Genomic DNA, 13,180 nt, shown 5'->3' with positions numbered 1-13,180 from the left:
TGTGTGTAAAGGGAGTGCATTCACAGTGAAGGTTACGGGCGAGGGCAGGATGAAGGAGAGCATCACGAGGAAAAAGAGAGCTGCATCTGTAGCTAATGTTGGTAGCCAGTGTGACCTTAGCCTCAAGATTCCAGGTAGCAAAGAACTTTTTCGACTTGGCAAAAGTTGTTCTGTCAGAGCATCAATGATCCAAACATCATACTGCTTGTTTCTTTAGAGATCAGCATAGCAGACATGGCAGCTCAGGTGACCAGCCCCTCTGGTCAGGTTCACCAAGCAGACATTATGGAGGGGGAGAACAACACCTACTGCATACGTTTTGTCCCCACCGAGACTGGTGTGCACACAGTGTGTGTAAAATACAATGGAATGCATGTGCCCGGCAGTCCCTTCCAGTTTACAGTGGGTCCTCTTGGAGAGGGAGGGGCACATAAGGTCCGTGCTGGTGGGCCGGGCCTGGAGAGAGCAGAAGCTGGAGTGCCAGGTGGGTGTGTTGCTTTGATTTTTAAATGCTGAGATTAAATGAGTGCAAAGGAAATCTAATTTGGTCCTTTTTTTTGTGTAAAGCTGAATTTAGCATCTGGACGAGGGAGGCCGGAGCTGGAGGGCTCAGCATTGCTGTGGAGGGGCCGAGCAAGGCTGAAATCGCCTTTGAAGACCGCAAAGATGGCTCTAGTGGAGTTTCTTATATTGTGCAGGAGCCAGGTAAGACGAGGGATGTTCACATTGAATCAGAACCTGATTTGGAAATAATTTGTAGTGAAATAATTCATTTATAGCATGCATCCACAGGTAATTGGACTGTTCTGGGTTCTTTACGCAGTTAATTACCCAAGTGTTCACAGGGAAGTAGACTATCATGAATGCAGCATGGTGGGGCTTTGTCTTTAAACAATATGCCTGGAGAGATGCCATACATGTAGATTCTTTGAGGGGGTGAAGGTGTCAAACTCTTTATTTCCATCCAGTAAATGCAGGTGAAACCAATAACATTTGAAGAAATCTTTTTTTAAACAATAGACATAACCAAACAAAAAAAGATCCTCATTTTACATCTATTTTTATGCAGTTGAAGAAAAGTGTAAATATATGCACTGTATTAAAAATAATCATGGCAACAGTGTTCAATGGGAAAATTAATGCTTTGAACTCCATTCTATGTACTGTATTTAGAACTTGTGTTTAAGTAGTTTGAACTCAACATTTTAAGTGAATTGGACTTGTTCAAGTAAATGTGTAATATTTTGCTCCAAGCGGGGATCAAACCCACACCGCCACCATGGCATTCGAGTTTGCAGAGAGCCGAGCCAAACGCCAGGGTGACAGCCTAGTTTCCAGTCCTCTTTTGAAGGCATCGGAAGTGAAGATGCAACAGTTATATAAAACTTCTTTCAAGTTCAGTTTACTCAGGCATGCAAGTATGGCCCACATACCGTATTGGCCCGAATATAAGACGGTGTTTTTTGCATTGAAATAAGACTGAAAAAGTGGGGGTTGTCTTATATTCGCGTTCTAGACATAATACCCATTCACGACGCTAGATGGCGCCAGATATCATTGAAGCGATGTTCTGTCATGACAGATCTCAGCTACTCTCGTTTCACCAGTTTGCATTATTTTTTTGCAATGTTTTTCCTTATTCAGATTTGGTTCAAGACTAGTTATGTTAGACTTCATTTTGATGGTTAATGCAGTTATTGCAATTTTGTTGTTTTATCACAATAGATTGGTTTATTTACATTTCAAAAACCAGAAGCCATTCATTTACGAATGTGATTGCACTTTAGTTTACATTTTTAAATGTTCAGATATTAAGATTTGAATGAAGCAAAATAACATGCTTTTTCTCTCAAATATTTTGATTAGGGCTGTCAAAATTATCGCGTTAACGCGTGGTAATTAATTTTTTAAATTAATCACGTTAAAATATTTGACGCAATTAACGCACATGTCCCGCTCAGACAGTATTCTGCCTTTTGGTAAGTTTTACAGCAAGGCTTTTTGTGCTGCAGCACAACAGCGAGCTCTTGTGGTCGCTTTGCGACATGTTTTTTTTTTTTTTTCTTCTTGCCAGTTCATATGGCTGCACGACGTCTCGGGCTGAAGCCTACGTTGTAATGTTGTGCTTATATGATCCTTGGACAAGATTTGTCCGTAAGTATGGTTGTTGTAAAGAATGTACATATTATGTTAGTAAGCGAAATGTTCTATTTTTTGTGTGAGACGCTTTTTGTTTGTTTAGTGAACCTGTATAGCGTGCTAAGCTAACGTTGTTGCTAATGCAATGCTTGTGTACTTTTTTTTGTAGTTTTATGACAGTCTAAAGAGGACAATGGTTTGAGGCTATTTTATTAATAAATCAGATGAAAAAGGAAGAAGTCTGATTATTAAGGCGTTGTTCACTAGCTGTCTAGCTTTGGAAAAAGTAGACGCTTCGGAGTGAGGACAGCATAAACAGATTTAAATGACAGTAGAGTGAAATGCCCACTACAGTCCTTATGTACCGTATGTTGAATGTACAGTGGGGAGAACAAGTATTTGATACACTGCCAATGGATTTTCCCATTAGCAGTGTATCAAATACTTGTTCTCCCCACTGTATATATCCATCTTGTGTCTTATCTTTCCATTCCAACAATTTATTTTACAGAATATATATAATTTACAGAACAATATGGCATATTTTATAGATGGTTTGAATTGCGATTAATTGCGATTAATTACGATTAATTAATTTTTAAGCTGTAATTAACTCGATTAAACATTTTAATCGTTTGACAGCCCTAATTTTGATCATTTGTTTCAGATGTACTTTAATTTTCTGTATAAAAATTTGGTGTTCAAAACTTTTTTTTTTTTTTTTTTTCTTTCAAACTTGAGTCTTGAAAAAGAGGGGATCGTCTTATAATCAGGGCCATCTTATATTTGGGCCAATACGGTACTTTATCATAAAGTCAATTCAACTCAGTTAATCAATTCACCATCATAACTTGATACAAATGAGTTAGCAATACTCTGAATTCAAGTTACTCAAGAAAAATGAAAGATGTTAATACGTAAAAGCTAAATACAAGTACAAAACTGGGGCCATAGTTTTGTAGCAGACACAAAACATGCCTCCAAGGTGTAGCATAGACTTAACTGAGCTCCGCATAACATCGTCATGAGTAAAAATGACTTTTTCCTTTGCCTAATTTAATGATTCACCTGTTTATTGGGAATCATCTTTTTTTTTTGTCTGTGTAGGAGACTATGAGGTATCGATCCGTTTCAATGATGAGCACATCCCTGACAGCCCCTTCATCGTTCCGGTGGCCTCCCCCTCGGATGATGCACGACGCCTCACTGTTGCCAGCCTTCAGGTGAGGCTCTGAGACACGCACACATGTCCAAGTGCGAGCCCACGCCAGGTCGCGGTACACTGCCCAAAGTGCAGCTGCTTATAAAGAGACCTTGTGTAAAATACACTGAGGCAGACGCAAAGTGCTACAGAGCTGGTGTTAGTGGATCAAATGTCTTGAAAGGTCATTCATGAGCAGCTGCTGCATTATTGGGCAGTGCCACAGGCTTCTGGGATAAGGAAGGACTGTGTGTGTTGCTCGTGCCTCATTCTAAAGGCTCCCAACAGTCTTCCACCTTTGAATGTGACTACGGGGCGCTAAAGGGTTAAAGAGGTCTTACATGGGCTGTCCCCTCTCCCTTCGTTTTTACACATACTGTCATTTGATGAACATCAACCACCATCACTTGGACCTCCTTCCCTTTCACTTTGTGCTAAATTCCTGCTTGTGTTTGTACTATACAGCCTCCTCTTTAGCCTTCTTAGCGACCTCCAGGTAAGGTAGAAACAACTTGTATGTATTGTATACAGATACTACAGTGTATCACAAAAGTGAGTACACCCCTCACATTTCTGCAGATATTTAAGTATATCTTTTCATGGGACAACACTGACAAAATGACAATTTGACACAATGGAAAAGTAGTCTGTGTGCAGCTTATATATAATAGTTAATTTATTTTCCCCTCAAAATATAGCCATTAATATCTAAACCCCTGGCAACAAAAGTGAGTACACCCCTTAGTGGAAGTTGTCAATATTAACATACAACATGCCAATTTTCAATACTTTGTGTTGCCACCATTATTGTCCAGAACTGCCTTTAGTCTCCTGGGCATAGTTGACCAGAGCTTCACAGGTTGCCACTGGAATGCTCTTCCACTCCTCCATGACTACATTGCGGAGCTGCCGGATATTTGAGACTTTGCCCACCTCCACCTTCCGCTTGAGGATCCCCCAAAGATGTTCTATTGGGTTCAAGTCTGGAGACATGCTTGGCCAGTCCATCACCTTTACCCTCAGCTTCTTCAGTAAAGCAGTGGTCATTTTGGAGGTGTGTTTGGGGTCATTGTCATGCTGGAACCAGTTTCTGGAGGGAGGGGATCATGCTCTGCTGCAGTATTTCACAGTGCACGTTGGAGTTCATTTCCCTCAATGGAATGTAACTCTCCAACACTTGCAGCTCTCATGCAGCCCCAGACCATGACATTCCCACCACCATGCTTGACTGTAGGCATGACACATTTATCTTTGTACTCCTCACCTGGTCGCCGCCGCACATGCTTGAGACCATCAGAACCAAACAAATTAATCTTCATCTCATCAGACCGTAGGACATGGTTCCAGTAATCCATGTGCTTTGTTGACATGTCTTCAGCAAACTGTTTGTGGGCTTTCTTGTGTACAGTCTTCAGAAGAGGCTTCCTCCTGGGGTGACAGCCATGCACACCAATTTGATGAAGAGTGCGGCGTATGGTCTCAGCACTAACGGGCTAACCCCCCACCTCTTCAATCGCTGCAGCAATGCTGACAGGACTCTTGCGACAATCTTTCAAAGAAAGCATTTGGATGTGACGCTCGGCACGTGCGCTCCGCTTCATTGGACGACCAACCCGAGGCCTGTTCTGAGTGGACCCTGCTCTTTTAAAATGCTGGATGATCTTAGCCACTATGCTGCAGCTCAGTTTCAGGGTGTTGGCAATCTTCTTGTAGCCTTGGCCATCTTCATGTAGCGCAACAATACGTCTTTTAAGATCCTCGGAGAGTTCTTTGCCATGTGGTGCCATGTTGGAACTTTCAGTGGCCCGTATGAGAGAGTGTGAGAGCTGCACTACAAATTTGAACACACTTGCTCCCTATGCACACCTGGACCTAGTAACACTAATGAGTCACATGACATTTTGGAGGGAAAATGTCAAGCAGTAACCAATTCGGACATTTAGGGTTGTAGTTTCTAAGGGGTGTACTCACTTTTGTTGCCAGGGGTTTAGATATTTATGGCTATATTTTGAGTTGTTTTGAGGGGAAAATAAATTAACTCTATTATATAAGCTGCACACAGACTACTTTTCATTGTCATTTTGTCAGTGTTGTCCCATGAAATGATACTCAAATATCTTCAGAAATGCGAGGGGTGTACTCACTTTTGTGATACACCGCATATGTAATTGTCCCCGGGGTATACTTGAAATGTTAAACAACATGGATGCAAAGTTAAGTATGTGAGTTTGTTTTGTTGAGCAGGAGTCTGGCTTGAAGGTGAACCAGCCGGCGTCATTTGCAGTTAGCCTTAATGGAGCAAAGGGTGTGATTGATGCAAAGGTTCACAGCCCTTCAGGAGCCCTGGAAGAGTGTTGCGTTACAGAGATTGACCAAGGTAACACGAAAAACATTCTAACACGAAAATTCTGGTGTCAACACCCTGACCCCTTTTAGGCAAAGTGATTATTTTAAGTAATTAAAAAAAAATAATAATAAAAAACCTATGTAGTGCTGCAACGATTAATCGATTAACTCGAGTAATTCGATTAGGGAAAAAAAGATTCAAATTAAATTTTGCTGTTTCGAATAGTCGTTTAAAGTGGCGTTGGTCTGCTTTGAAAGTGTTTGCATTTAGTTTTATTGATTTGGGTGGATACACTGCCCTCTAGTAGCAACAGTGAAAATGACATAACTCATTTGACATGGCTGAATCCAACTGCTCCCTGGTAAGACCAACATAAGCTAAGTTTTTGTTTGAGCTTGTGTATTTTTTTAATATAGTCGTAATTTAGTTTATAGGTATATTTAGCAGTTTTTTGTGGGAGTATGTGCTTGAACCATTAAGAACATTGTTTTAAAAAAATAAAAATAAAAAAAAAAAGCATACAAGCTAGCGTACTTTTGAAATGCAAGTTAGCCAATTGTTCTTTTGTGCTTAGATTTTTTTATATCGTTTGGGGCTCAGGTATTTTAATTTTTTATTTTTTGTTATCCGATTACTCCATTATTCGAATTAACTAGTTCATCGATTAATCGATAGATGCAGCCCTAAACTTATGTTTACATCACATATCAGGACATCGTTTTTTTCACGTACATTATTTTTAACTTTTGTATGAAGTGTGGCCCACATGACCCAAAATGTGAGGTCCACGTATGTGGATGCCAAGTCTCATTATTTTTTAATTATGAATCATTATTTAAAAATACACTTATGAATAATTAATAACTTAAAGTGTTACGCTCCCCCATATAACACTCAAGTTTTGTTTTTTTTTGTTTTTAAGTTTTTTTCTACTCCGTATTTAAATGAGCGTTACGCCTTTGTTTTCGTGCCTAGATAAGTACGCAGTCCGGTTCATCCCAAGAGAAAATGGCCTCTATCTAATCGATGTCAAGTTCAATGGAAGTCACATCCCTGGTAGTCCATTTAAGATCCGGGTTGGCGAGACTGGCCAGGCGGGAGACCCTGGCATGGTATCTGCCTATGGACCAGGATTGGAAAGAGGATGCACAGGTAACAAAGTGTATAGTCATTCCTGAAAGGAAAAAAGACTGAGCCTACTTGACTGTTTCCACAGGAACAGCATGTGAATTTGTGGTCAACACGAGCAATGCTGGCCCTGGGGCTTTGGCTGTGACCATTGATGGTCCCTCCAAAGTGAAGATGGACTGTGTGGAGTGTTCAGAAGGCTACAAGGTCACATACACCCCAATGGCACCTGGCAGTTATCTCATATCCATTAAGTATGGTGGACCCTACCACATTGTGGGAAGCCCATTCAAGGCGAAGATCACTGGTGAGAGATCCATCCACAAGTTGATGGACATTGCGAATGCATATACGGTTGATTACGCTGTATAATCCTTCACCAGGTTCCAAGCTTGTGTCAAGCCACAGTTTGCATGAAACCAGCTCTGTCATGGTTGACCCGGTGACTCGCGCCCTCAGCTCTACTCAGCAAGGTGCTCCTATCCAATCAGATGCCAGTAAGGTGGTGGCTAAAGGCCTAGGCCTTAACAAGGGTTTTGTTGGTCAGAAAAACAGCTTCAGTGTCGACTGCAGCAAAGCAGGTGTGTCTGACTTTCTAATCTACAACAAACATTCCTTCTTGCAAAGATTTTGAGCGAAGCTCAAACATAGACTTCCCTATCAGTTGACTAGACGGCTCCTACAGGCATTGCGCTACGGCTTAGACAGCGTCGTGGAGGCTTTCACTGCGATAAACACGAGCGCTGCGTTCTAACGCTGGTTTTGGGTGGAAACAGGACGAAGGTTTTAGTGCATACAAGTAAGCCTGTCGCACTATGCAAGAATTCCATTTATCACGCGATAAATAAAAATGAAGGCAGTAATTTTTCCGCTGCGATTTATCGCCTCGCGTGCACATGTGCGCGCGCGTGCGGCAGACGTACTGTTAAAAGTTCGGATTCCTCGTTACCGGCCGCGTCAGTGCTCCGGAGTGACTGTGGACATCTATGGCGCGCCGGTGTTGTTGACGTGTGGGCGCTCCCGTCAGGAGTGACATTTCACGCGGGGCAGCTATTTTTCGGCACAACGCCGGATATTTACAACGAAGTCCGCCAAAACATTGTTACCGACTTGGCTGCTACGAACAACCTCGCTTTGACAACGAACAGCTGCTTCAAACTCGTCCTGTTTATGAAAGTCGATTGTCATATGCTGGTGTTGTGTAGTAATGAGCAGACGTGACTTCTTTTTTAATGCGCGCACATGAAATGGCAAACTAGAAGTGCTACGTCCCATGCCATTGGCTACATGAGCACAGAGTGATTATGGGACTCATAGTCCTTATACTACATCAATGAATTCTAAACTTTCATGACTGAATGGAAGTTAAGAAGACCAAATCAATCCATACCAGTGACTATAGATAATGTTGCAAATATTGTTAATTCAGTACATGACACAGATGGATTTGGACCACAAATAGGATGTCTTGCTCATCTAGTAAACCTAGCTGCTAAGATAGCAATCAACAGTGTACCCTGCCTCACTTTACAAACAGTAAAGATTGTTCTCAGCACTTTTTTTTCCCACAATTTTTTTCAGATCAGTAAGAAGTAAGCACATAAATATTATGCACCAAAATGCATGTTTATATGAGGGCAATTTAATTTTTGCTCATTAGCCAAAAAAAAAAAAAAAAAAAACGAAACAAAAAATACATGTATTTTGTTTTACAGAGCATTAAATGTATTGAATCAGATCGAAAATAGTGTCCCCCGTATCAAAAATCGTACCGAACCATGACTTAACTGTATCGTTGCGTCCCTATGGAACACCATTGCAGAAGCTATGACGAGAAAAGTTTTCATTTGCCTAAATGCTCAGTTATTAAGTGCAATTTTTTTTTTTTTTTTTTTTTTTTTTAAAACACATTTTATTTCTGTGTTTCTGTGCGGTATCAGTATTGTTGTTTTTTACTTAAGAGGCATGGTCTGTTGTTTTTAGTTGTGATTCCTTAAAAAGTATTTTGGAATTTAAGAGTAAATATTTATCGCGTTTAAATGGGTGTACTTGATCTATTAATATATACTGTATTCTCACTGTTATTGTAAATTGGTTAAAAAAAAAATTGGGGGGGGCGCAATATCGCAATAATTTATGAGAATAATTAGTGCACACCAAAATTTGTTATCGCGACAGGCCTACATACAAGCAGGCAGGAGTGTCAAGTGATTTGGTTAAGGATTCAAGGAAATTATCAAATTTAGCACCAAGCATGCATTTTGAAATGTTGTGGGAAAAAAAATAAATGAATGGAAAAAATTTGCATAACTTTACCTGGAAATATATATGTAAAATGAATGATACCTATCAGTTTTTTTGCTTTTAACCAAGAATCTAGACTTTTTTATTTTTTTTTTACGTTCGTATCTATAGGAATTCCGAGATTTACGCATTCATTTACACTAATTTTTTAACTTAAAAAGCTCTTTGGTTAGTGACGGCCGCCATGTTGGATTTTGTATCCATACACAATAACGTAACTTCACATTCAAATAATCGAGTAATTTTCGTCCAACTGTTCGTTTTGGGGCAAAAAACTAGTAATTTAGATATTTCTGCGTCCATACAAAAAAAAAATCTGATTTTACGTGTTTTATATTTTTAATGTAATTTCAATCTAAAAACGATGAAGGCCAGATAGCCGGCAAGACGTGCTGAGGCACTAGTGACATCTGAATTCAACCTAAATAAGTTGTGATTGTATAGAGATAAATGCAAAATTTGCTTTTAAGTAAAAGTAAGATGATTCTGCTTTCAAGTTTCTGGCGCGAAAACTGATTTATTAGCTGTTGAAAACTTATGTGAAAACTGCACTAAGTTTAAATTTTAAAAAAAAAAGTCGCTATTTTGGGCAAAAACTTATATGATACGTTAAATATTGTGATTGATCCTGAAAATATAGATCTCTGCATTTGGTGATTTTTGTGCATCTAGCGTAAAATCTGAGAATTTTATAGCCATTTTAAGTTTTGTTATACAAAAATAATTCATCGGGATTTTATTAGGGAACGACTTTGAATTTTTTGATGCTGCTGCTCATGGAGACTGATATATGCCTAAGGGAGGTGCCAGTTTTGGTTTTAGGTCGCTAGCGGCTTTGGTTTTGAAAATAATGTTAAGTTTTTGGAAATTGCCCCTCTACGTTTCCCGTCAACTGATACTGAACTCTATGGCTCAAAGCTAATAAGTGATATCCTGAGTCTGCCATTAGTCGCACAGCTAGCTCAAAGCTAACAAATGATATTCTGAGTTTGCTAGAAAAGTTGAGCAGCTGCTTACAAAATAATGTAATGGTTTGAACTAACAGTCATATACATATTTCTATCTGTATCCGCAGGTCGGAACATGCTGTTGGTTGGGGTGGATGGCCCCAAAGTTCCCTGTGAGGAAATCGTGGTAAAACATTTGGGCAACCGCCTCTATAATGTCAGCTACCAGCTCAAAGAGAAGGGAGAATACATCCTGGTGGTCAAATGGGGGGATGAGCACATTCCAGGCAGTCCCTTCCATATCATTGTCTAAAAAAAAAGAAAATGCAAAATCCACTTGCACCATCATCAGCAACTTCTCTTACCACTGTTGTAATTGTTTACAGCTCAACGTCCCATCCACGTTATACATTTGATTTCAGTATAGCCAAACCTTTTTAGAATACCACTCGTTTCCCAAAGATGCAAATATTCCTCTGTTTTCAGATGTACGTAAAATCCATGTTCTCACATTTATAAGAAATAGGTCACGGGAAGGAGAATAAGGCACCTTTTATTGATTGTAAACTAACAGTTGAGCTTCATGATATTTCTCCCATTTAAACACTCGGGCATATTGTAGTGAGCTTTGGTAGATTGCCCTTTCTTTTTCGGTGCGTAATGCCTCTCACGGAGTTTGTCCCCAAATGGAAATTTATATTTTACATGGGCAATAGAGCCAAAGAGTGCAAATGTGCCTTCTTTGTCTGATTGTTAAATGACTCTGCTTAATTGCTCATATAACATGTAATTTGCTCATAATAAGCACGGGTGGGTTTTGTTGTTGTTAGTAATTGGGGGGAAAATGCCCTGTCCACTCAATGTTATACATTTTTTTCCCCTTTGAAAACACCTGTTTTACCTGCTGATATTGTGAACCAGTTTTAGGCACTGCTGTCCTTAAAATTGTTAAGCACGTTAGAGTAGGAATCTTAACTAAATATTAAATCATTGCATTTGGTAAACGGTTAACACTTTAACCCAAAGCTAGTCTTCACATGCTCACCACAGCACTGCTTTTTTTTTTCTTGAGGGAGGGGGGTATCATCGTGTCATGTGAATTTCTCTCTAAAACACATTCAGATTTCTGGATAACTCCAGCCTTTTAAAAAGGGAAGCATTATAGAAATGTGCTGGACAAAGATGTTGTTCTTAATCACATCTTTTCAAGACGGTGACCAAAAAAAGAACACAATTGCTTTTTCTTTTCAGTGTTTCTCAGATTTTGAGCTTCCTCCAGTGTTTTTTCTTACAGCAATTGCTCAACAAAAACCTGAATAAAAATGCTTTTTAAATGTGTTTGTAAGACAGTATTTTGATACACAATAAAGTTGTTTAGTATTTTTCTGGCTGTAATGGGTTTGTTTCTGTTTGTCCATGGCACATACATGTCTCATGTCTTAGTTACAGACTAACTAGATTTGTAACAAAGAACCTTCTTTGTCCTGAGACCACTTTTTGAAGATATTGTCTCGGCCAGCGAACAACACTCGAGACTTTCTGTCAAGGCTTAACACTGATTTGCTATTCAGTGTAATTTGAAACGAGGTGACGCATGTGTAGATGCAAGTATGGGGTGGGCTTCCCCATTTAGTGACCAACTGTGTGAACAATAGTGTTTATCAATTAGAATTCTCGCAAATTATTTCTTTGTCTATGGTACATAATAAAAGATTTGAGACTGGAGAAATCTCTATGTAAGAAGCAGTGCTGAAAAGATTTGCCGGACATGGCACTGATTCTAAAATGTGCACCAAAAATCTTGTCTTGTAGTCTGACACATTTCACAAAACAATTGTCTGTTAACAGTTCATAGCAATGTTGAAAAGTTAAAACTACAATGCAAAGTGAAAGCCATAGAGAATTATAACACTCTAGGCCTGATCGCATCTGAGATGGACAGTCTGCCGTCGCAACATGGAAAAGGGTGGTGGTTTGACGAGTTCACAGTTCAAATAGTTAAGGAATCACGAACGTTGTGTCCACCAGGCCAAAAGGGAAAAGGATCATCTGCATTATCAGTCTGAATTTCAAAAGCCAGCATCGGTGATGGTAAGGACAACTTAACATTAGTGAACGTATCAATGCTGAAAAGTATGGAGTCTACCATCCAACATTTTTTTTATTTTTTTTTTGGTTTTATTTCGAGCAATAACAAAAACTGCAAGAATGGAGAAAAAACTAATGATTACAACAAATAACTATACATACTAGAGATGCCGATTGATCAAAGTATCGGAATCGGCAAAAAAATAATAAAATATTTTTGAATATATATATATATATTTTTTTGTTTGTTTGTTTGTTTTCTAATTGTATTTAACGTTACAGACATAATGTGTTATGCTCTTCCTGAGTCTGTAGTATAAGCTTAAGGTAGTTATCAAATTTATCTCAACGACGAGAATTAATATTTTTTACATTTATCACGTTACTATATTTAACGCAATTAACGCATGCGCTGCACGACCCACTCACGCATAATCGCGTTCAATCTATAATGGCGCCTTTTTACCCACACAGTATTTAGAGCTTAAAGGCAACATAAAATGAGTAGAGTGAATTTTGGCAGCCTTTGGAGTCTTTTTTTTTTTTTTTTTTTTTTTTTTTTTTTTTTTTTTTTTTTTTTTTATAATGGCTAAAGCCTTACAACCCTTCTCCCAACAATTGGAATAATCGTGGGAAGCAATGTGGGGAAGAAAGGTAGTAGTTGGATCTTTTTCTTAACACCCTATATTATTTCCCAACGCAGAGAAGATATGTCAATTGGTACCACGACGCACAGTCATGGTTGCACTTCCCATCATGCATTTGGGCAGAAGTTAAATGGCTACAGTATCATTTACTGAAAGCTCAACAAATACACTAGATGGCAATATTTAGTCACAATATACAAAGTTACATTTATCCTTTAAGAATTACAAGTCTATCTGTGGATCCCTCTCACAGAAAGAATGTTAATAATGTAAATGCCATCTTGAGAATTTGTCATAATAAACAAATACAGTACTTATGTACTGTATGTTGAATGTATATATATTCGTCCGAGTTTTATTTTTTTCTTAATGCATTGCC

At 39.0% G+C, this 13,180-nt stretch overlaps 1 protein-coding gene across 5 annotated transcripts in view; it reads left to right on the top strand.

The window, feature by feature from the left end:
- Positions 1 to 11,456, top strand: part of flna (filamin A, alpha (actin binding protein 280)) — an 83,682-nt gene extending 72,226 nt beyond the window's left edge. For all 5 annotated transcript variants that reach the window (XM_057859604.1, XM_057859587.1, XM_057859613.1 and 2 more), the window contains 9 exons: positions 12 to 134; positions 218 to 484; positions 568 to 705; positions 3,247 to 3,362; positions 5,585 to 5,717; positions 6,663 to 6,839; positions 6,904 to 7,122; positions 7,199 to 7,396; positions 10,195 to 11,456. In XM_057859604.1, the coding sequence (XP_057715587.1) occupies positions 12 to 134; positions 218 to 484; positions 568 to 705; positions 3,247 to 3,362; positions 5,585 to 5,717; positions 6,663 to 6,839; positions 6,904 to 7,122; positions 7,199 to 7,396; positions 10,195 to 10,379 (1,556 nt within the window). In that variant the 3' untranslated portion in view covers positions 10,380 to 11,456. The remainder of the gene's footprint in view (positions 1 to 11; positions 135 to 217; positions 485 to 567; positions 706 to 3,246; positions 3,363 to 5,584; positions 5,718 to 6,662; positions 6,840 to 6,903; positions 7,123 to 7,198; positions 7,397 to 10,194) is intronic.
- Positions 11,457 to 13,180: the final 1,724 nt, after the last annotated feature.

Source organism: Corythoichthys intestinalis, chromosome 2 (assembly GCF_030265065.1).
Source record: "Corythoichthys intestinalis isolate RoL2023-P3 chromosome 2, ASM3026506v1, whole genome shotgun sequence".
NCBI classification, from domain to species: domain Eukaryota; kingdom Metazoa; phylum Chordata; class Actinopteri; order Syngnathiformes; family Syngnathidae; genus Corythoichthys; species Corythoichthys intestinalis.
Note: the sequence above shows the minus strand (reverse complement) of the source record. Positions and strands in the feature narration are given on the sequence as shown.